At 29.6% G+C, this 25,680-nt stretch overlaps 2 protein-coding genes across 7 annotated transcripts in view; one reads left to right on the top strand and one right to left on the bottom strand.

Annotated features, from left to right (window-relative positions):
- Positions 1-11,837, top strand: part of LOC130663437 (cilia- and flagella-associated protein 298) — a 41,947-nt gene extending 30,110 nt beyond the window's left edge. For 3 of the 5 annotated variants that reach the window (XM_057462662.1, XM_057462663.1, XM_057462664.1), the window contains 3 exons: positions 84-277; positions 2,420-2,745; positions 10,447-11,837. In XM_057462662.1, coding sequence (XP_057318645.1) covers positions 84-277; positions 2,420-2,745; positions 10,447-10,510 — 584 coding nt within the window. In that variant the 3' untranslated portion in view covers positions 10,511-11,837. The remainder of the gene's footprint in view (positions 1-83; positions 278-2,419; positions 2,746-10,446) is intronic. The other 2 variants (XM_057462666.1, XM_057462665.1) reach the window with 1 other exon arrangement.
- Positions 11,838-12,515: 678 nt separating this feature from the next.
- LOC130663434 (protein no-on-transient A-like) lies at positions 12,516-25,616 on the bottom strand. 2 transcript variants are annotated; one of them, XM_057462657.1, is made up of 18 exons: positions 25,237-25,616; positions 24,791-25,036; positions 24,324-24,542; positions 23,814-24,115; positions 22,805-23,100; positions 22,358-22,548; positions 22,184-22,283; positions 22,051-22,070; positions 16,389-18,750; positions 14,551-14,673; positions 14,275-14,338; positions 14,054-14,105; positions 13,810-13,863; positions 13,566-13,638; positions 13,310-13,380; positions 13,069-13,129; positions 12,826-12,884; positions 12,516-12,633 (listed from the first exon to the last, which is right to left on the bottom strand). In XM_057462657.1, the coding sequence occupies exons 1-9, from the start codon at positions 25,429-25,431 to the stop codon at positions 18,502-18,504; spliced, it is 1,818 nt and encodes a 605-aa protein (XP_057318640.1). In that variant the 5' UTR covers positions 25,432-25,616; the 3' UTR covers positions 12,516-12,633; positions 12,826-12,884; positions 13,069-13,129; positions 13,310-13,380; positions 13,566-13,638; positions 13,810-13,863; positions 14,054-14,105; positions 14,275-14,338; positions 14,551-14,673; positions 16,389-18,501. The 2 variants fall into 2 exon arrangements, with proteins under 2 accessions (XP_057318640.1, XP_057318641.1); XM_057462658.1 differs by lacking the exon at positions 16,389-18,750 and having other exon boundaries at positions 25,237-25,615.
- Between the last annotated feature and the right edge of the window lie 64 nt (positions 25,617-25,680).

Genomic DNA, 25,680 nt, shown 5'->3' with positions numbered 1-25,680 from the left:
AACATAAAATGTATTTTGTACTTGGCAATAATTTAATTTTTTTTTAATAAATTACAAAAAAAAACTGACATATATTTTTTTAGGTCTTATGGGCAACGATTCCGAGTGGTATTTCACTGGTGCTAAATTATTTCCCAATGTAAAAGGCTGTGGATACCCTCCAATACTCAATTGCAGTATTTTTTACCGACAGTACACTAAAATAGGACATAATTTTAGTTGTTACTATTCTAAAATTGATCCTGGGATTGTGTTGAGTGAGCTCGATATGTGGCAGGTCTCTATTTTATTATTTTTAACTCAACTTTTATCCTTAAAGCTTCAGCATCCTCAATATAAATATAAATATATACATATACATTAGGGTGAGCCAAAAAAACCAACCTATCGAATTTACGTCTTAAAAAGGACCTGTATATCGAGAAAAAAATTCACCCATTGGGAAAAATTTTTAGCTCAATTTTAAAAGGTGTCGGTAGCCATTTTAAATTTCCCATTTAAATAACATGCAAAAAAATTTTTTTTGATTAAAAATATTTTAACTTTTGAACCGTGTGAGATAAAAATTTGGCTCTAGAATATTCTTGTAGGGCATTAAATTTCTTTAAATAAAGTCCTGGGAGTCGAATTTGTAAACTTGATATTTCGTATACTAACAGGCCATCAAAGTCTAGAGTAAACAGAACCATACAAATTTAAGGTTTTATTATTAAAAATATCAATACTACGAGAAAATTTGTCCTACATGTAGTGCAATGAAATCACCAACAATATCCACGTTGTAACAAATAATATTTTGTTATCGATCACAATAAAAGAAAAGTATTTGGAAAATCCACATAAAACCTTACATTTGTATGATTCTGTTTACTCTAGACTTTGATAGCCTGTTAGTATACGAAATATCAAGTTTACAAATTCGACTCCCAGGACTTTCTTTTAAGATATTTAATGCCTTACAAGAATATTCTAGAGCCGAATTTTTGTCTCACATGGTTCAAAAGTTATAATATTTTTAATCAAAAAAAATTTTTTTGCATGTTATTTAAATGGGAAATTTCAAATGGACACCTTTTAAAATTGAGCTAAAAATTTTGCCCAATGGGAGAATTTTTTTCTCGATATACAGGTCCTTTTTAAGACATAAATTCAATAGGTTGGTTTTTTTGGCTCAACCTAATAAATATGGCCCAAATATATTTTTTATAATTCGAAAAATCAAAATTTTGGTTTCCCTTCGGAATTTCGAAAAATATTATTGGGCCAAAGAAAATTCTTAAGCAACGGTCTCTTTTTTGTTATATATATATATCATATATATCTACGTCAATCACCTCTTCAATACTCACTCCATAAATACTTATCGATAAATTTGCTAGCAAGTTTTGTGATAAAAATCTTAAGCGCCGGACATTTATTGAGGAAAAAATAAATGGTCAAGTTTAAAGTCCCGGAAACAGTAACAGAGGATTTCAATTGTCGACGGACAATAGCGAGCCGATGGTGAATAGAGCTTAGAAAAAAACCGGAAGCCGTCATCGTAGCGATAAACTTTCATCAAAGGAACTTTATAATTTTTTTTTTATTATCATCGTTATGTTTTTCATATTATTTCTTTATAACTCAGCTCCAGCTTTTACTCTTTTCCGATCTAAATAGAATATCCCGCTCGTAGGTTTGCTTCGAAACGTCAAGCTATCGACAATTACTATTATCCACTGGCCTGGTTTTAATATTTAATATTATCCTATCTCATAACATAAATTTATAACTCAGTTTTTTTATTTTTTATTGTTATTGTTATTATCGCGTAACGTAAGTAAACTCTTGGCAGTGGATTAAACTTTTACACTTAACCAGACTCGCTAACATTCGTCATATACTTTTCACGTCTCGCTTATATATTATATATTATATATATAGACATTAAAACTAACAGCATAAATGTCCGAGGTATTGATTAATGTGTTCTAGATTAAATTATTTTTAATTATTTGAATTACTGGTCGACTTTTTCGCGTAAACTTTTTTAAAAATAAATTCTCGGTGTTTTAATTTAATTTTTTTTTCCAAACATGAAAGGAATCCTTGTACGCGGCATCGGCTTTATTATACTGGAAAGAAGGAAAATAAATAATAATGATGATGAAAGAAAAAAGATGTTTTAGAAACACGCTAAGTTTAACAAAATGCTCAATGGCTGAGCAAAAAAATCTGAAAGGAAAAAGTACGCAAGTGCTGAGTATTGAAGTTGTGTTAAATGAAAGTTGACGTGGAAATTTTAAATGGAGATAAATAATTTTCAGTAGTATTAGTAGCATTGTTCTGATTGTTGTTGTTGTTGTTGTTGTTGTTGTTTGAACTGTGTACGTGTTGGTATGAAACTGCCACGAAGACTAAATAGAGGGTTGATCTCCAGGTTTATATGAACCTAGTGTTTGCGATGGCAATACCAATACCGTCTTTCATTATTTCGGTGATATATCTCACCTTCGCCTACTTCAAAATTTACAACGAAGACGAACAGATTCTGGTGGACAAGAACAGCGAGGCGGGAGACAGCGGCATGGTGGGTGACAATGGCAACGGCACGCCGTTCCCGCCCACGAGCGGTGCCGTGACCCCCGGAAGCGAGGCCTTCAGAGAGGATCTCGCGAGTTTCGGGCACCAGCTAAAGGTCGCGATGGCCGATGAGGTCAGTAGGGAGAGCCTCGATGGGATACCCAACTCAATATCTGCTCAAGGGTAAGATACATTTTCATTACAATACTTTTTTTTTATGTTTAATCTTGGAGTTCCTAAGCTTTGACATTTCTCGTACAGTTCTGCACTAATCTGAAGTAGAGAACAGTTTATATTACTGGGCAAGTTTGCGCAACTTTCACTACTAGGGTAAATTTACTCTACTAGTGTAACTTTGCGCTACTAGTGCTATTTTATATCACTAGTGTAATCTGCCGTCGAGAACATGGTTTGCACTACTAAAGTAAGCTTACTCTCCCTTGCAAGTAAATTCGCTCAAAAAGTATTCAAAAAAAAGTTCATCACAGAGTTTTCAAATATCTGACCTATTTATTGTTATAAAATTTTTCGACTACTGGAAAAAACTCGGATTTTTTTAATTAATTACCGATTTGAATTATTTTTGAGTCTTTTGAGAGCAGACGACTTGAGCAATAAATATTTCTATAAGCCTGGGTAAAAATATTTGGCCGAAATTACGTCAAAGGCGTAGAATTTTTTTCAAAGAGGCCGAAAATTGGGCGATAAATTGAGTCAGCCGATTTAGGCCGACAAAAAATTTTACCATTTTTTTGGCTTGAAATTTTTTTACCTGCTCTGTAAAAACGAATTAGTGAAAATCACTATTTGGCAGTGAATAGTCACTCATTGCTAGTGCAAAGTATACCACTATTTGAATTAGTGATATACTTTTCACTAGCAAATAGTGAATAGTTACTAATTTCACTATTTCATATTTAAGAGAGTGAGAATTTGCTGGTCAAAAATTAAGAAAAAACTCTACTTCTTCTCGAACTTTACATCCTGGTGTGAAAAAAATTGCAAACGCGCTACGGGAGGGTTAAGGATCGGACATTGCAACCCGAATTTTTGTAACTCGAACCGAAGGCAATGTCTTACTTTCCTCCCTAGATGCGTAATGTTCTATTTCCACATTTTATAAAATATATAAAATATATAAGCAAATAAAATACTTGAATTTATCAATTTCTGTCATTATTATTACGATTCTTATTGTATGAAAGTAGTAAATTGTATATTTAATGTAAATAGTATTAACGTATTATGAAATCCAGTTATAGAAATTTGTTCTTCGAGAAACGATGAACGCGAGCACGGAGTCTAAAGTATTTTAGTTTATTGGAAAATCTTTAGCGTACTATTTTCTCCGTTCTCCGAATGCAATTTACTCAAGTTGAACATTTACCGAGAGGAGGGTACGGTGGTGGAGGTGATGATGATGGAGGCGGAGAAGTAGGAGCTGTAAGATATATAAATAGATGTGGTGAACTTTTACCGGAATATTGAATGCCTGCAAGTTTCCAAACCAACTCAATAATTCATTTATTTGTATTTCGTACGTTCGTTATCGGATTTATTATTTTGAGTTTTTTTTTTTTTTTAAATATTTAACTTTAAACCGAGAGATTGTAATTACGGAAATGGTGTTAATTGTCGTTATAGAGATATCGAGTGCTCGCGAGACGGAGTGATCGTGAGTGGGTGGGGGCGAATCTAATAAGGAATCGAGGGTATATTGCACAAATGGGAAAACTAAGAAGCAAGTTTAACAATTATGCAACTCTCTCGGGCGACGTTTGGTGGCAATTTGCCTCATGCTTGTCGCATAACACGTTACATAAATTTGTATTATGTGCACTACATTTCACAAATTGATGTTGGTTATCGATGGTATCAATAATCAATTGACCCAAATTATCAAAATAGTCACGTTGCGAGTTCCAGATCATTATTTTTAATTTCATTAATCGCTCTATTACGGCATTTTAACTACTAATTACCACACTATTATTTTTATTAATTATAAACTAGTATGACTAATAAACTAAATTTTTTACATCAATATCGTTGGAATAAATACAAATAAACTCAGCTAGAAATATTCTTTGGTAAATTTTTTATTTTACTGTTAATTAATTAAAAAATCCAATATCGTATTTGATAAATAAAAATATTTTTTTTAATTAAACTGAAATATTCATTTATTAAAGTCGGCAGAACGTAGATGATATATATTCATATTTATATAGATATGAATTTAATTGTAGAAAAATAGTATCATGACATTCTGAGATAAATAAATTCTTGGAAACAAATACTCAGATCTGATCATATATGACATATCTGATCATGTATGATAAATTATTAGGTATTAATCTGTAAACATGCTTGTGGTTTTTTATGATCATATATGACAAATTTTCCTATCTGATCATATATGATAAATTATCAGATATCATCTGTACACATGCGTGTGGTTTTTACGATCATATATATGACATGTATAATCATATATGACAAATTTTCCTATCTGATCATATATGATAAATTATCAAAAACCAATCTGTACACGTGCTTGTGGGTTTTTATGATCATATATGACAAATGTTTCTATGTGATCATATATGACAAATTTTCCTATCTGATCATATATGATAAATTATCAGATATCATCTGTACAAATGCGTGTGGTTTTTCATGATTATATATGACAAATGTTTCTATGTGATCATATATGACAAATTTTCTTATCTGATCATATATGATACATTATCAGATATTATCTGTACAAATGCGTGTGGTTTTTACAATCATATATATGACATGTATGATCATATATGCCAAATGTTCCCTTCTGACCATATATGATAAATTATCAGATATCATCTGTACAAATGCGTGTGGTTTTTCATGATCATATATGACAAATTTTTCTATGTGATCATATATGACAAATTTTCTTATCTGATCGTATATGATACATTATCAGATATCATCTGTACAAATCGTGTGGTTTTTACAATCATATATATGACATGTATGATCATATATGCCAAATGTTCCTTTCTGACCATATATGATAAATTATCAAAAACTAATCTGTACACGTGCTTGTGGGTTTTTATGATCATATATGACAAATGTTTCTATGTGATCATATATGATAAATTATCATAAATCATCTGTACAGATACGTATGGTTTTTTTACAATCATATATATGACATATGATTATATATGCCAAATGTTCCTATCTGATCATATATGATAAATTGTGTGTGATCGTATATAATAAATTATATGGTATCAATCTGCACTCATGCTTGTATTTTTTTGATTATCTATATTTATATATGATCAGGATTTAAATACATATATATGATCATATTTGAATATCTTTTTCCCAGGAAGAAATTAATTTTCTTAGATCTCTTTTAAAACTAGGACTCGTCTTTATTTTTTAATTTGATAAGAAAATTGACGTACTGAATATGTAATTAAAATTAAATTTTATCACGTTATTACTTTATAAATGAATACAATTTTTTTTTTTTTCAACTTGATAATTAGTAACTGCTACTGGTATTAAATAAATTTACTTGTTTCCCTTAACTTTTGAAGTTGATAAATTGAGCCCCTGGTATTTAATTAAATCGCAATTTGTTGAGTTACAGAATCAATGAATGTTTTTTAATAAAAAAATTAAATAAACTTTTAAAACCCTTCGAAGTTTTTTAAAAATTTATTTTTATACAAGTTTTGACATTTTGCTTTCAGTCATGACTTTTAATTAGTAAGTTGTTTAAAAATAATTATATTTCAAAAGTTTTAAATTGCGAATATTTAAAACCCTGTTTTTGCAAATGAATACCAGGAGATTGAGATAACAGTATTTTTATTTTAACGAGTTTAGAGCATCAACTTGTCACATTATTAACCGTAAATAACTTTCAAATGCGATACTATTGAAGCGAATTATTAAGCCCATTATACTTTATGACCTTCTCGCCAATGTCTTACACACTTAATCCGATAAAAAAAATAAATACCAACATACTTATGCACCTATGAAGTATTAAAAGGAATTTAATACGAAGCATTTGCTTTAATCGATCGGCAGCCTAAGGCTTACACAGCTGACTACCCCTGCCTTTAAATATTTAGATACTTAATAAACCTCATATAACTTAATTTTGCACACTAAGCCAACAATCGCGATTCATATGTACGTCTGTATCCTAAATGTAAAGGTGGTGCGAATGCACTAGGTAAACTTTACTATATATATATGTATATTAGGGTGATCCAAAAAATAACAAATTTTTTTTTTTTTCTTCCAAACAGGTTCAAAAGTTTCATTTAGATAAAAAAAGACGCCTGTGAAAATTAGAGCTCTTAATATTAACATTAAGAGGTTCCTCATCGCACTTTTCTATTTCCCATAAGAATAACATGGGAAAAATTTTTTTTACGTCTTCTGATTTTTATAAGTAGCTAAAGATGCGTCATAGGAATAAATGGCAGGCATATTTTTGTAGAGAATTGAATGCTCTACAAAAAAAGATTCTTATCATTTTTTGAGGAATCTATTTGTTCAAAAGTTATTTGAGGTTGAAGTCGAATTCATATTAAATTTTGAGATTTTCTACTTTTCCGGCGAAACCATCAGACTTATTACAAAATATCATCAGACCTTTTTTGTAGACAATTTTATTCCCTAAAAGTTATTTCCAATAAAGTTTTTTCGGATTCCGCATTATTTTCTAGTTATTTTTATTTTAATGTCAAGCTCTTAAAATCGATCAGAAGACTATTTTTTTATGAGCATGACATTAAAATAAAAATAACTAGAAAACAATGCGGAATTCGAAAAAACTTTATTGGAAATAACTTTTAGGGAATAAAATTGTCTACAAAAAAGGTCTGATGATATTTTGTAATAAGTCTGATGGTTTCGCCGGAAAAGTAGAAAATCTCAAAATTTAATATGAATTCGACTTCAACCTCAAATAACTTTTGAACAAATAGATTCCTCAAAAAATGATAAGAATCTTTTTTTGTAGAGCATTCGATTCCCTACGAAAATAGGCCTGCCATTTATTCCTATGACGCATCTTTAGCTACTTATAAAAATCAGAAGACGTAAAAAAAATTTTTCCCATGTTATTCTTATGGAAAATAGAAAAGTGCGATGAGGAACCTCTTAATGTTAATATTAAGAGCTCTAATTTTCACAGGCGTCTTTTTTTATCTAAATGAAACTTTTGAACCTGTTTGGAAGAAAAAAAAAAAAATTTGTTATTTTTTGGATCACCCTAATGTATATATATATATGTACAAGGACATTAAGCATCGATTTAAAACCCGCACGACTTCTCTATAATTTACTTGTATTCACTTATTCCAAACATAAATATCACTAGTCACTATATTTTATCAAATATATGTAAATATATGACTGTCATTTTGCAGCAAATTTTTATTCAAATTTACTTTTCAAAATCATTTCGTATAAAATCGAATAAATTCGTCATTCAAACCCTTAATTGGAAATTCAAAAGTTGGCTCAAAATTTTGAACCAGTAGCAAAAAAATATTTAAGTTTATTTACTGTTATATTTTACGATCTATAAAAAATTAAATATGTCATATATTTTTATAGAGTATTAAATTTCAGATCGTTACGACTTTGTTATAAAATGCCCGAAACTTTTGAAATTTTGAATTTATCGAAAAATGCAATCAGACCTTTTTTGTAGGCCATGAAATTCTGGCCAAATTTGGTCTGGTGTTTTTTGGTGTAACTAGAAAAATTGAGGAGCGACGAGTGATTTTTATCATAATTTCTGTGAAAATTAAAATTTCTTTTGCGGGTAAAAAATTATCTGAGCTACGGATTTTATTTAAAGGATTTTTAGTAAATAATTTAGCACTCGGAAGCGAAGTATGATTGGCAATGGCAAATTAAAAAAAGTTACATGGAAATATCCATTTCCGCATTTTAAATGGAAAGTTTCCGCTTTTGAAATTTGAAAAGGCCGCGCTAAGGATTTTTTTCAGTGGATTCTAAAAGATCTTGAAGGGTGAGCAGAAAAAAAAAATGTAAAATGATAGTCTTATTTGTAGGGAGTATCGAGTAAATAAAGTATTTATAAAACTCGGGTCTATTGAATTTTCAGGAGCTCGAAAAATACGCGCGTTCGTAGTTGAATAAAATAGTAAGTAAAGAGAATTTAAAAATAAAAAAATAATATGGAGCATTTAGCATTGAGACAGGTGAAATTAATTGGTTTACCTTTAGCACTTGATCGTGATATTGCGACCGGTGTAACTCTGTCCTAGTCTATACTTGCAGCATAGCAGCATTAATAGCCATTCTCATGTTCATGTTCTACTGACATTGTGCTCCCATTGTTCCATGCATGTTATACTAGCATAGATTCCAATCACGAATAGGTGATGGTATGTTTACCATCAGTTATAATACTGTTTTTTTTTATTATTATTATTTTTCATTACTTATCTATGTTATTAAATATTCAGGTCAATTATTTCCACCACTGCCATTCAATCCCCGCAATCAAATAATTCCATTCCTCATTTGTGACTCGAAGTCGCTAATAGTTCAACTGCCCCAATTCTAGACGCAACTTTAAATATTTATATAAAAAGTCGCCATGATCTTTATTAATAAATTTAATCATAATTACATTTATTATAATTACCCTTAATTAGCTTAGAATATGCGCTTTTAACATTTGAAATTTTTTTTTTATAAATTAATACAATTATGTTTTAAAAGTCAGCCCTTTGAGTTCAAAATTTTAATAAATCCCTCTCGATTTTAAATTAATTAATTACACCTTTTTTACGCGCCCTTTGAATTTTGTTAAAGTACACTCGCCTGCATTGAAACGGTCAATGTATATTTGGACCGTCGAAATGACGAAATCCCTGATGTATCTAAATTTCAGATTGAAAAACTGACAGCGGTCGAAAATCATCAGCTTCTTCCCTAGGGCAGAAATCGTCACAGATGGCAGCTTTTGCCTTCGGCTCCAATTAAGCTTACCCTCGTCTAAATCGATCATTTTATCCCTTTTCACATAATATACTACACAGTAATTCCAAAAAATTATAAAAAAAAAATTTTATAAATTTAATTATCAAAAATTTACTAGATAAATTTTATCAGAAGAAACTTATTTTAATTTTAATAAAATTATAAAATACTTTTAAAAAATTAAACTCGCAATTTTCGAAAATCAGTCCCGCAATTTTAAAAAAATTAAACTCGCAATTTTAAAATATCAGACCCACAATTTTAAAAAAATCAGACTCACAATTTTAACAAAATTTAGACCCGCAATTTTTGAAAATCAGTCCCGAAATTTTGAAAAATCAGACTCGTAATTTTAAAAAAACTTAGACCCACAATTTTTGAAAATCAGTCCCGCAGTTTTAAAAAATCAGACTCGCCATTTTAAAAAAACTTAGACCCGCAATTTTTTGAAAATCAGTCCCGAAATTTTGAAAAATCAGACTCGTAATTTTAAAAAAACTTAGACCCGCAATTTTTTGAAAATCAGTCCCGAAATTTTGAAAAATCAGACTCGTAATTTTAAAAAAACTTAGACCCGCAATTTTTGAAAATCAGTCCCGCAGTTTTAAAAAATCAGACTCGCAATTTTAAAAAAACTTAGACCCGCAATTTTTGAAAATCTGTCCCTCAATTTCAAAAAAATTAAACTCGCAATTTTAGAAAATCAGACCCGCAATTTTAAAAAAATCAGACTCGCAATTTTAAAAAACTTAGACCCGCAATTTTTTAAAAAATAAATTTACAGTAAATATTTATAACAAAATAATTAATAAAAATTTTTGAAATTAAATTTTTTATCAGAAACTTGAGCAAGATGATGACGACGAGTATCTTAACTCCAGCTGGGCCGACAGCGGCAGTCTGAAGCGTCATTTCCAAGGTTTGAACAACATCTCATGGAAGCCCAAATAGATAAAGAAAAACTATAAAATATATATAAATAATATAATAAAATACAATAAAAAGTTATCGATTTGATTCCGCGGTCAAGAGGAACCAACTTGGCACCGGCACAATCGTTTCTCCAGATAGTTATCGCGATAAAATCGAGAGCACTTGATTGTACTCCCAAACATTACGGAGTGAACCAGAAGATATATAAAACTACCGAATAAATATCAGAGTCAAGACTCTTACCCCTATTGTACTCGAGATTCCTCCGTTATCTGATAACCATACGGGTAAATATGAGAAACATATTGGACATTCAACGAATTTTTCGAGTTTAAATACCAAATAAAAATACAAATCAAGTGATATTCGTTGATAACGTGAGTAACGATAAAATAGGATTTGACGTATTGTTTTAAATAAATATATATATATAAATAAATAAATAAAAGGTCTGGTTCGCTCTGATATTAAATTTTATAAGAGAGTATGATTTGCAATATTCATATTTAATAAATGCTATAAATAAATAAATAAATTAACGCATAAGAGAATAAAAAAAAAGAATAAATGATTACTCATGTTAAAATTATTAAATAAAAATTTAATAATTCGCTTGTTGTGGGATCATACGCGTTCATTCACCGGCATCTTAGTATCGATAGTTAATTTATAAAAATTCGCTCCACGCCACGATTTATAAATACAAATATAAATATATAAGACTTAAGTATCTTAAAAATTGTAATGCTCATTACAATTAACGCCACCAACAGTCCATTTAAATTTATTATTTTACTAAAAAAATATACTAATTAATTAATTAATCGGACAAAAATTACCTTGACTTTTCCCGGCCGTCCAATAAAACCAGGCGTCATTTTTTAAAAAATAATAATTACTGTGCATTTGTGTGATTTTTTAAAATAAAATGCGTAAGTGTCGATGCGTAATTTATTTTTAAAATAAATAATTCCGACGCCCGTTCATTTATCAGAGCATTGGTTTTTTATTCAGTCATTTTTTTTATCTAATCGATCTAGATTTTTTAATTACTTAACAATGCTCAATGACGTCAGTATTGTTATTGTTTTATGTACACAATGGTATTGAGTGCTTGTGAATTTGAAAAAAAAATTTGCCTGGACACGCACACTACAATTACACGTCATATGTACACACACGCTATCATTAATTACAAAATAAAACAAAAAATTAAAATAAAAAAAGTAAATTGTTTTTATGAATTAAGAACAAGTTGTCTGTGATCTACAATAATTGAAATAAAATAAAATAAAATATGTAAAAAGTATCGAGTTTAACAAAATGTATAAAAATATAATTGCTAGCGAACAATTACCGGATTTAACGTACAAGTTTTTAACAAAATGCTTAAAAACCGACGTGGTTGCAATGCGTTTTAAATAAATATATAAATATATATGCATATATATGTATATATAGAGGCATTACATGTAATTAGATGCCGTAAGTTAATTGACAGCTTGGGTTTATTTCCGAGTGTGAAATAATTGCGCAAGAAACGAATTTGGTAAAGGCAGCGATTAGTCACTAAAATTAATAATGTGATTGATTAATTAACTAATTAATTAATTATAGAGATTATTATAGATAAATAGAAGCTCAAAACACCAAATCATTCCTTCCACCCGCTCCGGCCGTGTATTTACTGTACTTGTACCGCGTCTCATGTTATTTTAAAATGTATTTAATGCACATACTTACTGTACATCGTCATGAATTTTAAAAATAAATCACCGCCAATTATTTCGTAACGTTATCAAATTTTTGTACTGTTTAGCACACATTTAATATAAATATATTATTGACTTTATGTATGAAAACAATAAGTTGTAATTTTGTCGAACCGAAATTATTTTTTTTTCTGTGAATATGAAGGGTGTAAGTGAAGGCTTTCTGCGGTTAATTAATAAAAAATAATGTTGTCAAAGCTGATATTTGTTTATATTTATCCTGGGTTTTATTTGTCATATATGAGAATACATTTTTTTTATTTTACAATTTATAGTAAAAGAATTTTTTTTTTATGGTGATGTTGGAGGGTTGGAGCTGCGGCTGAAACAAATTTTGTAAATTAATATGGGGAATAAATAATTTTGATTGTTGTAAGGAGTAAATAAAAATCAGGAAGTGAACGAAATTGTGTCATCTTTTAATCAGGACTCTAGCCAATTACTCATCAGATACATTTTTTTTCTTTTTTATTTTATAATCATTTGGGGTTGGAAAATTGAGGGAAATTCTTACCAATGAAAATTCTTTGAAGTTTAGCGGCTGGTATTTTATTTTCTCGCTGGATGTTGGAGCTGTAAAAAAAATTTTAATTAATTTTCAATTAAAGAAAAAAAAAAAAATTTATTTAAAGAAAAGAATCTGAGAAATTTTTTACATCAAATTGAGGATTTCAGAAATGCATATGATTGACGTTCGTCATTCATTGAATAAGTAAATAATAATTGAATTTTGTCTCATTTTCAAAATAATACTTACAAAAATTATTCCGCCCTTTGGTCCCGAAAATTTGAGACCCCAACCTGGCATTGAATGGGCGCTAAAAAAAATTGAAGCTATTAATTGAAAATTCTATTAATGAAAAATAATATTTATTTTTTTAAAGGAAAATTCTGAAATAATTGACATCATGAAAATATGTGTGCTCAGTGATTACTATACGATCGTCATTCATTACACGAATGCGAATTCAAACAAAAATTTTAATTGATATACTTACAGAATAATTATCGGAACATTCTGCTGTTCTCAAATTCGTAAGATGTCTGACGTCTGATTGCTGACCAAAATCTATAAAAAAAAATGTTGAACTTATAAATTTATTTGCATTAAATAAAAAAAAAAAATTATATTTCGAGATAAAATTCTGAGGAAGATTGACATCAAAAATTAATCAGACTTTAAATGACAACCATGAATCGTCATTCATTGAAGAAATTCAAGACTAAATATAATTGTCATTGAAATTAACTTACCAAGTACTTGCACATTCCGTCTTGAAATTCATCTGTAACCGCCATTTTAGTTTGAGGTCTTCGCCACTGATGACTAGAAGAGAAAAATTACTATTTAATTTTTAATTGTATTGACAAAAAATCTAGTGATGTTTTGATAAAATAATCAGTTTGAATTTCGACATCAATGTTAATCAGTCCCGAAAGATGTAAGCATCACATAAAAAACAAAATAAATAAATAAAATTTTCGGAAATTCACTTACCAACTATTAAATGGACGTCCATAGAAACTCAATCGCTCCTCCATTGCCATTGATCTGAATCAAAAATAAATAATAATCATATAAAATTTTATTTCTATGAGTAAAAATAAATTAATAATTTTAAAAAATGATCTGTGAAAATTGGGTTGACATCAAATTTTAATCAGACTAATAGGTACCGCTGCTTTCGTCATTCATTGAAAAAATTAAGGACTAAATATAATAGTAATTTAAATTAACTTACCGAGTACTTGTACACCCCGTCTTTAAGTTCATCTGCACGTCATATTTGACTCCTATAAAAAAAAAAGAAAACTCATAAATATCCACTTGCATAACAAATAAAATTGAATTAAAAAAAAAATAAAGTCAGTAAAATTTGACATCAATATTAATCAGTCCCGAAAGATGTAAACATCATGTAAATTTATCAACTTAAATAAATGTAATATTTAATAAACTTACAAAAAATATTCAATTGGTTCTTTCTACCCCGCGATTTAATCTTGCGTCCTCGCTTGCTATTGATCTGTAAAATAAAAATATTCTTTTAATAATAAGAACAATAACGCGTATTAATTACTAGTAATTGAATTTTCAATATTTTCAGTACACGTTGGGAAATTTGACATCAAAATTTATCAGCCCCGAAAGATGTGATCATCATTTTAAAAATAAATTTGAATTTAATAGAAATATTCAACCGATAAATTTAAAAAAATAAATAAAAATAATACGTACTTATTTATAAATCCAATGGAATTGAAATGTCGAGTTAAAAACATCGATCTGAATATTAAACATCTGGGATTAACTTTAAAATAAATCCATGTCTCAACCAGCTGCTATCGGTATTACTGTGACCTGGAATCGAGTTAAAAAAATAATTATAATTTACACTTAAATAATTAATTTATACTTTGAGTTTTATTTAAAACATTTACTTGTATTTTTTCGACTTATCGTTAATCGATATATTAAATAAATAAAATAATAATGATAAAATAAAGTGAAATATTTATGGTTGAGAAAACCAATTTCCAAAGAATACGGGTCATTATTTATGATGACAATATAAAAGTATCTGCGGCATCAATTTACAGTAAAAAAAAAAGTATCAGAGATGAAATAATTGTGATTTGTTATCAGTATGAAGAAGCGCTATTAAGAAGACAATTGCCATCGGCAATCTGATACTACGGAGTAGATGTTAAGTCATCCCCGTCCCCACCCCATCCTTATTTTTATTTATATTTTTATTATTTAAAATTTGAAGCTCACGTTTATTAATTAAAAGTGTGTCAACAAGTCATTCAACTGCCTAACACAGCTCAGATTTTTAAAAAACAAACCGCGACAACCAGATAATAGCAGAGTGTATAAATATATATATATATGTTTAGGTTGTCTTCGGTAACAATTCAAGCTCTGAGCTGCTTGTACAACAACAAATTAGTTAGTTTTCTCGTTTATCATTTATTATATTATCAGTGATAGATTTTTATTTGGTCATTTTCATATTTATGAATCATTGTTATGATTAATTATATATAGATTATATATACCTACATTTTATTAGAGTTTTTCTATTCGTTCTCCATAACTGCAGACGATAGGAAGACGCAAAATTTATTTTGCATTAAATAAATAATAAGTTTTTTTTTTTTTAAAGGTACTACGGTAGGTAATTTTCAAATTTTATATCTATTAGGAGTCAGGTGTTCAATTTACTGATAAAAAATTTAAATATTGATTTTAAAATTTCAATATTTCAGATCAATAGAAAAAAAATTCAATTGTTGATTGTAATTTCAAAAATCGTGATAATTTTCAGTCAAAAAAAATTTTTCATGCCGGAGTATGGAAAATAATTTTTTTGAGTTTTGTCGCAAATAAAAATTTTTGACGAGGGAGTTAATAAAACTTCCAGTCCAAAATCAGACAAGAGATTCATCGTTTGTCAAAATAGTAACGAAGGTTAAAAAAAAAATTATTTTTATTTGAAATCACCCGCGAAAAAAAATAAAATTTTATCATTTTTTTAACGTGAAAAAAAATGATCCTGAAACTAGCAGACAATTGACAATTATCGAATTTGGTTTTCAATTTAAAAAAAAAACAAAAATAAAAATATGCACGTGTAGAAAATTTAATAAACTGTCAGTGCAATTTTTAAAAATATTTTTTTTTTAATCTATCGTTTTTAAAAAAATCAACAAATTTTTAGACGTTGGCTAACTTCAGTATCATGAAAAAAATGAGTGACGTTTCACGATGAGGGAAATTAAATGCAAGTCTACGACTACCGTAATACCTTAAGTATAAAAGATAAAAATTTCAAATAAAATAAAATAAAACGAAAAATAAAGTAGTTCCTGTAAAAAAATATATATTACAAAAAAAATTCAGTCCCCCCCAAAGATGATTTGTAAAAATGTCAATTATATTTTCCTGTGTTCTGAAATAAAATATTTACAGATGTTGTTGTTCAGACAAATCTATTGATGTATAGAGAAACCCCACCCAATTTGAATTCAATAATATAAGATTTTGAAATAACATTTTTTCAATCTACTCACCTCATAATTAGTGGACTAGTGGAATTCATTGACTAGTGGATTCAAGAAAGAAAGATTATCTTGTGATTGATGTCCCATCCGCCGTTAAAGAATGTTGTAATAACAAATGCTCAAAATTCATATTGTAGTATTTTGTAGTTACTGTAATACCTTTTTTTTTTTTTTTTTTTTTTTTTTTTCCAAAGCTAATTTTAGTTGCTTTTGTACTCGTGATTTTTAGTTCATTCAAATAATTGATTGATCAAGAGAAAGATTTTCTCAATCTCATAAAATATTTAAAAAAAGTATGTATAAAAAAAAAAATATAAATGTTGGTTTGCTTTTGAGATTTTATTGATAAATTGATCCAAGCAAATTAATAATAAGTATTAGCGTGAGACAGATTCACATCTAAGGTGAAGACAATTAAATTAAAAATATATCTCAGTTGATTACTATATAAATTATATTTCTTACTAGTCAAAAAAACTCTAATTACCATCTATTTATTATATAAATCATGACCTCATATATTTACATGTATCTATACATTTACGTACTCATACATGTACTTATTTATGGCATAATTTATTTTGAGAATAAATTCCTCAACCGAAAAAATAACGAACAAAAATTTGCTCTCATTACTAAACATAATAATTAAATTATAATTTCGTTTCGGTTTGTCAGACTTATAGACTAATTTAGAAAAAAATTTATCATTTTTTTCTGAGCTTACAATGACGAAATCATTGAATTTTAATTGATAAGTTTAAGTTTATTTTATTTATTTATTATATAAAATTATCATTCAATCAATTCAGTGTCAAGATAATCTGATGAATGCTATTAATTTTCGCCTAATTATTTTCTTAATTAATTAATTAATTGTTAATATTAATTAATTAAATTAAATACCCCCCAAAATTTTTTTGAGTAGAAATAAAAAAATAAATACACATAGAAAAATAAATAGTGAAAAACTATTGGAGAAAAAAATACTGCTAAGTGGAATTGAATTAAATTTATTATATTACAAGTAAAAGATCAATTTTAAAAATTATAGGGCAGAGGTACCGTCTTTTGGACACTTCAAAAATTTTAAAAAATTAATTTGTAAAAGACGCAGTCACACAATTAATTTTTTAAATGATTAGAGATACTTTAGTCCCACTATTAAAGTGGAAATTTTATTTTGTTCTTTTCTATGAATTAAAATAAAATTGTAAAGCTCCAAAAATAGAGCAGTGGCCACAAATGGTACCTCTACTTAATTTTTACAAGTGACTAGCTATCAGAACACATTTACCTAATTATCTTAACTGTAATTGATTGAAATTAAAACCATAATTACTTGTTATTAAATTAAATAATTACTGTATAATTAAAAGGATCTAAATAAATGAATAAAAATACCCAAGTATTTTTATAAAAACTAATCGCTAATTATTTTAATTTTTGTGTATCAATCAAAAATTTAAAAAATATACAATCCCTTTAATTATAAACGTATTTATTAATTTTAATTTCTCATTATTCAAATTTAAATTTAATTTGTTTTTAAGTAGATAACATTGGAAACGTTTCACGGAAGATTTATTTTACGTGCTCATGCACAGTAATTACTCATTGTTCTAATGAATAAATTGAAATATCTAAGACTTATAATAATAATAATATAAACCATGTTAGTAATTAATATTTGTTAGTTAATGTGATGATTTAGTCATCCAAATAAACCTGATGTTCGTAAACTTAAATGACATAGATCCTAATTGTGGATCTAGATCTAGATCCAAATCTAGACCTGGATCTCCAGTCTAAAATTTAATTTCCATTTTTTTCTGTACGAATTTAGGAGACAATTACGGCCGATGTTTATCAAGACGGTAATTTTCCAATTGATTGCATTGAAAATAAATAATAATAATAATAATGGAGTCATGATAATTAAAATTATCAATTTATAATTGTTCTACACACATATCGGTAATACTGTCCTTTTATCTGAGTTTATCCTTTTCCATATTTCGTAATCATATCATCATTATTATTATCATCATAAATGATTAATTGTTTATTAATTAATTAATTAATTAATTTATCAGGCTGTTTAATTAATTAGTGATCGTGTCTAATAACGTCGTCGTTTATTTGGAAATTCTTCCTGACGATTACGATCATTGCCGCCTTGCCAACGACCACCACCAACTCCGTTATTACCACGATTGTTACCACCACCACCGCCGCCACCGCCACCCATGTTGTTCATATCAACCCGCATATCCATAAGGTCCATTATTGGTCCACGATCATCGTAACCCCCGGTACCGTGATTCGCACGATCCATATTATTATACGCGTCCATGAACGATTTAGGATCCTAATTGTTTACAATTTTTTTTATAAAAAAAAATATTTTTTAAAGTTTAAATATACGACGAAGTCACGGTAATTAACACCGTACATTAAAACGTTTACATTAAAACGTTTAATAGTGTAATTGCATTGAAGATTATTGGGATGTTAACCATAAATAGATTTATTATGGTTTTTTGATTAAAGGTGACCATCCATCACACAGCAGCAGATCATCGTCAATATCACATAGAAAAGAAAGGGGAAAAAATAATGTTAGAGAATAATTTAACCGACATAACAATCTTTTTTGTTAACATTAAGACGCGATTTCATTAAGATACTTAATATATTTATATACTTTATATATTTAAGAGGTTCAAAGCAGATCGCTAGATCGCTACTTGCTAAAGTCCTTTAGATTTATCTTAAGTTATACAGTATACATTTAACCGACAAAAATGCCCAACGACGCATTGCCGATAAATATATATACTTTTATAGTACATGTACGTCAACGAGACTATTAGATAAATAGTTTTTGTCCCGTTTGTTGGAAGAAATTCAGTATTTTAATCTATCAATGTCCTGGTAGAAAATCTCCTGGGTCGAAATTTTAAATAAAATTAAGTTGTCATTTTTGCTAATGGTAATTTGGTGGTACTTTTAAGGTATTGAGGCAGTTGTTGTGCTACTCAGTGTGCTCTCTTTCACTCCATCGCTTACTCGTTTTCGCTTATTTTTAAATTGTCAGAACCTTTGAATATTTATAACTTTGTTACTAATTGGTGACAAATTAATTTTTTGCTTTGTTTAAATTACGATTATTTTTTCCTACAACCCATTGCACTGGGGAAAAAAATACTAATTTTCTCACCTCCGGGCGGAAAGCGTCAACTTTCGTCCCGCTGTGCAAAACGAAGTTGCCGCTTCCCGCCTCCGTCGAGGAGAAAAATAGTATACACTCCTCGGGAAGTAAATAAGAAAGCCTCAGATCACAATTACATGTGATCTGAGACATTTCTTACTTTACTTCCCTCGGTGTGTAATATACTATTTCCAAACAAGAATTTCTTGGTTCAAGAAATCCGTTAAAAATATTTATTTCATTATTATTAATTATCAATTTCTTGAGAAAAAAACATAAAATTTATTTTTGTTATTATATGAATTTGATATTATATTATATTATGAGTAAACAAAAGAATAGCTTTACTTGAATTAAATAAAAATTATTTCTTTCAATTCTACGAATTATTGAGACAAAATTACATATTCTTTAAAATTATCAAGAATATACGTTCTTGTATCAAATAAATGTTCTTAATAAAAGTATTTTTTTTCTCAGTGTGGTCTTTGAAAAAATTCTACCGATAGCTATTCGAAATATACGAATATATGAAAAATGAATTCGTTTAAATTAATACGACCTACACTTTGATGTCTCTCCCTCATTTTACTTCAGCAAAAATATATCAGGTGCGATATTTATCACTGATAACTCAATTATACAGTTGGTGGAGGCGTAAGTTGATATTTTTTCAGAGATATTTCACCTGATATATTTTATGAGAGGTAAAGAAGGACACCCACTTTGATTATCATCATCTCGCTCTACAATCGGTCCAAAATTCGGATTTTTAAAATTACATTCGACATATCGTAATATCATATTTTAATTTCCCCTATAGCACGATAACGAACTTGATAAATATCGTATTGGTTAAATTTTACCGCTTAATTAAAATTAATTACAGTAATAATTCAACAATTTTATCCTGTAAAAAAAATGGAGTTTGGAGATTTACTGACGAGGACTTTGATATATTTATATAAATTACTTAATTAAAATTAATACTGAAAGATCAATAATTATAATGAGTAGCTAAGAGACTTGATCAGGGTCACTTTGTCAACTCAAAATAATTAAAACTTCCAATAATAAATTTTTATATATTAATTAAACGTTACAGTCTACCTAAGACGTAAACAGTACGACGCATTTCCTTATGATTAAATAAATAAAAATAGTTGGGCATTTTTTAGTGGTCTGTATAATTAGCCAAGATGGTTGTAAACCTGTACAAGAATAATCATCAAGTATCATTACAGCTAGTTATTTTTTTACCAGGAAACAAATGCACTCAGAGATATAAAACAGAGTCTTTGCCTGCACACACATGGAGATATCGATCCTGACATGTTCAAATTATTTTTTTTTTTGTTTGTTTTAAATAAACAATTATATGAGATAATTAATCTTATCATTAAGCTGCCTATTAAGACATACGAGTTAATTGCGCGGTCCATTGTAACAAAAATTGATAACAATTTTATGTAAAAATAAAATTCCTCGACTACTGGTTTGTACATTTGCTGTACGTAGTCAGATTTATATGTAGTCATTAAATTAAAGAGTGACCTCTTTTATAAAATTTATAAATCTTTCGTTTATTTTTTTCCCTCCCCAAGAAAAATAATTATTATCAATAATCAACTGCTCCAGCAGTTAAATTTTCGACCCGACTACCGGGAGTACAAAATTTTATGTACAACTTTATATATATAAATTTATTTATATACATATATATGATAGATATACATATATTGTATTCAAGGCAGCCTATTTAATTTCAAATGATTTATAAAAATAAATGTTTAAATAAAAGTTATTTATTTTGTGCAAAAACTTGCACGCTGATGTTGAGGCATAAAAATAATAATTAATTTTGTTTAATTTTACCGATGATATATATTAATATATATACAGATATATATTTTAGTAAGTAATTGTGTAAGCGAACGTATCGCAAATAAAGATAAATGCCAGACGATAACTCCATGCGGTTATGTTCTTAATTTAAAAATTTAATATCAACAGAAACCAGATAATTTTTGAAAATAATTAAAAAATTACTTTGCGCAAATAGTGTGCAGAGAGTAATGAACTGTATTGCAGGCACAAGAACTCTGTTAGCATCATGTTCATCAGAAGAGTTAACGCGCATTTAGATTACGGACAAATCTATTGATGTCTTTCATCTTATCATGCAAAAAAAAAAATTAATATCGACTGTTATCGATAAATAAAAATAACTACGGGTAATTTCTAGCGATTATTAAATTTCGATCCTCGGATTATTTAAATCGTAATTTTTGTTAAAAAAATATTACTTTTTTTTTTACTAGAATGTTAACACTGAAACGTCAATTGATTTCAAGTGATACGAGTATGAGCATGATTAGATTATCAACTAATGTATGAGAAAAAGAAATTTAATTCAAGAGAAAAAATTTTTAGTTTAAAAGAATTAAAATACGTTACCACTGGCATGTTGTTTCCGCCTGTAAAAAAAAAAAAAATTCATTTTAGTTTGAGAATCGCGACAGTTAAGTGAAGATGATACTGAAAGATTGTTGGGTTCTGTGGGTATCGAGTTGTAGAAAAAAAAATTTACCATCTGGTCCGGGATAAACGTCTCGGTCGTTGGCACCAGCGGTGTCGTAATTTTTGTTACCGCCGCCGCCACCACCACCTCCGCCGCGCATCGCCTGTTCCTGTAAAAATAAAAAAATGTTTATTAGTAAAATGAAATTGTTGATAAGAAATTTTTATGAGTGATGCTACGAACCTGCATGAAGAGATTATTTTCCTGCTGACGTCTGTGTAATTCTTCTTCTTGACGACGAATTCTCATGGCCATTTCTTCTTGCTGACGTCGCTGAACTTCTTCTTCACGCGACCGTCGTTCCTGGGCCTGACGTTCCTTCATTTCCCACTCGCGCTTCTGTCTTTCGCGGTCAGCTTCCCGAATACGCAGTTCTGTAAATAAGATCATGAGTAAAAAATAGTAATTTATTTAAATAAAATAATTTATTTAAATGGTCGATTGTTCCCAAAAGTTTTGGCACACGTAAAGCAATTAAAATACAATCGTGCTTCCTGATTGGGACTTATTTTACTCTACCCTGGTTTAATTATACATTTGGCACTTGATGATTATAAAGTAAATCACTCAAGCGTGGCGGCAGGGATGTGATTTTAATAAAAATATAAATATAAGAGCAGTGGAACTTACGTTCACGAAGTAACTCTGTTTCGTGCTCGTATCTGGCGAACTCCATTTGAGCTTCGAGTTTTTCTTCTTCCATGGCCATTTCACGTTTGAGCGCCTTCTCCTTTTGTTTGTACAACTCGTGCAATTGCTTCCATCTTGTTCCGTACTCGTGTTCAAAGCTGCCGGGTTGAGCGAATCGCGGTCCTATTTCACGGGCTTTGAAAAAGTCCGGATTTTTCCGTGGAATATTTTTGTCTGGGTAACCGTCAATGTCATCTTGTTGCTCGAGTGACTCGACAACGACCGGTCTCAATGATCTATGAAAATAAAAATAAAAATAAATTTACATAAAAGAATAAATTATAAAAATTTAAAAAATGACTGAAGTTAGCCGACGTCCAATAATTTTTGGATTTTTTTTCAAACAATAAATTATAAAAAAAAATATTTGAAAAAATTGCACATATAGTTCATGACATTTCCTACATGTGCATTTTTTTAGTTTTTTTTTTTGCAATTGATTTGTTCATAAAAAAAAACCAAAAAATTTTTAATCATCTGCTAACTTCAGAATCGTAAAAAAAATATATTGATATTGAAAGTGTATCCGAATTTTTGGCACACAGTAAAATGTAAATATTCTAAACCATGCTTCCTATTCGGACTATTAATTTTCCCCTTATCAAAAATAATATTTGGCACTTGTATAATCAAAAATAAATCAAACAAGCGTGGCGTCGGGGTAGGATAGAGGTACCGTTTTCGGGCACTTTGGACCCAGTTTTGGACATTAAAATGGAAATTTTATTTGATACTTTTTCATTAATAAATTTCAAGTATCAAATGTCCAAAAATGGAACCGTGGCAACTAATGGTCCTTTTACCCTATCAATCAGTGCTGCCAGATCGTGGGATATTTTTACCCCTTCCCGCGATCAAATACCATGGGGTGTAATGGCAGGAGGGGGTAAAAATATCCCACGATCTGGCTGCACTGCTATCAATTAAAGTAAAAGTAAATAAAACTTACGCTGTGAGGAAGTAACAGCCTTCGTTACATTTTCTGAGAGCCATTTGAGCAGATGGTTTGCGTACGTATTCAACAATTCCCTCGCCCATGCTCTTTCCTCTGTCATCAACGATGACGATAGCTCGTTCTATTTCACCGAAAACGCTGAAGGACTTCTCCAGTAACTCATTTGACACCCAGGGTGTGAGATTTTTGACTTTTATCGCTGAAGAGTGTGGAGAAAATCTCACTCTTATCGGACGGCCTTTGCGCATCGTTCCATCCAACTCGTGCTTGGCTTTCTCAGCATTTATTCTGTAATCCTAAAAATTTTTTCGTTACTCCGACGTCCAGAATTCGATACAATAAATATTTTTTTAGGTAACAGTATCATAACTTTTAAAAAAAAGCAGCCGTGGGGTATTATCACTGAAGCTCAGACGGTAATTTTTATAATCATTTAGATGCAGAATTTTTTGGATTAAATAAATTAAAAAAAAAAAAAAAAATAATAAAATTGTGGAAAATTACCATTCGGAGAAACGCGAAATTCTTCTCCTTGTTGACAAACAGCTCAGATATTTCTCCATACGGACTGAACATGCTTTTGATTTCTTCCTCACTGATGTCGTTGGTCAAATTACCCACGTACAGACGGTTACGGCCACTGAATTTTTTTTCAGAGGTGTCTTGAGGCGGGAGATCGTGTGTCGGTCCATTGAGACTCATGATTCTCTCCATTAATCGGTCCTAGGACAATTAAAAATAAATTTCAAGGTATTCATATGTAAATATATATCATGACAGTAAAGTTGGCGGACATCTGACAGTTTTAAAATAATAAAATACTATTTTTTCAACAAAAAAATTAAAAAATGGACTTTTAGAAAATTTTAAAATCAGTACATGCATTTTTAAAATTTAAAAATTGTCTGATGTCTGCGACATTTACACTCATATAAATATTTGGGTTTGAAAATCATAAAAAATAAATTTACCTCCTGAGATCTGTTTCCCATGTTCCTGTCACCGCCACCGCCACCTCCTCGGCCACCGCGTCCGCCTCCACGGCCTCCACCGCCGCGGCCACCACTTCCGCGGTTATCACCGCGACCATCACCTCCACGACCATCGCCTCTATTATCGCCACCACCATCATGACCTGGCGGTCCTGCACCCATGATACCAGCCCCCATATTATCAGGCATACCCTGATCGTCCATCATAGAGTCGCTCATTTTCATCTTAAAAAAAAATCATCAAACGAAATTATCATCAATCATCTACTAAAACTAATTTGCAGATAATTAAATTTAAAAAAATTAATGAATTAAAAATGGCAGCCATACTGTGCACGCACCGCGTGGTAAATAAAATGGCGCCTAAAACCGACGCTAGAAAATTCTAATTACGTGGAATAAAATTTATTGAAAAAATTATTTACCTGCATGTCGTTATTTCTTTGTCCACCTCCGCCGCCACCACCGCGGCCACCAGAAAATCTAGAACCTTTACGGCCACGTCCTCCACGGCCTCCTCCACCACCGCCGCCACCTTGATTTTGTCCTTGCCGCTGATTATTTTCATTGCTATTTTCCTGAGACGGATTCGCGTTTTCCGGTTTAGTCTCAGTGTCCATTATTAATTAATAATTATTGCTTGTATTTTATCAGTGAACCATAAAAAAATTCAAATTTAATAGCAATGGCTTCATAAGCGCGACGCGGCTTATGAAGTAGTAGAAAATATAAAACTACGAGTGAGCACTAGGATAAGAAAACGAACTGATCTCGACGGCGACAACGGACAAAGAGAAAGCGGAAAGGGTGAGCTGACGGAGGGTAAACTTCCCACTCTTGATTGCTCAGGCGCAAAGAATTCTGGGATT

The sequence above is a fragment of the Microplitis mediator genome, chromosome 2, assembly GCF_029852145.1.
Source record: "Microplitis mediator isolate UGA2020A chromosome 2, iyMicMedi2.1, whole genome shotgun sequence".
Taxonomy (NCBI): domain Eukaryota; kingdom Metazoa; phylum Arthropoda; class Insecta; order Hymenoptera; family Braconidae; genus Microplitis; species Microplitis mediator.
This window is presented reverse-complemented; position numbering and strand designations above follow the sequence as displayed.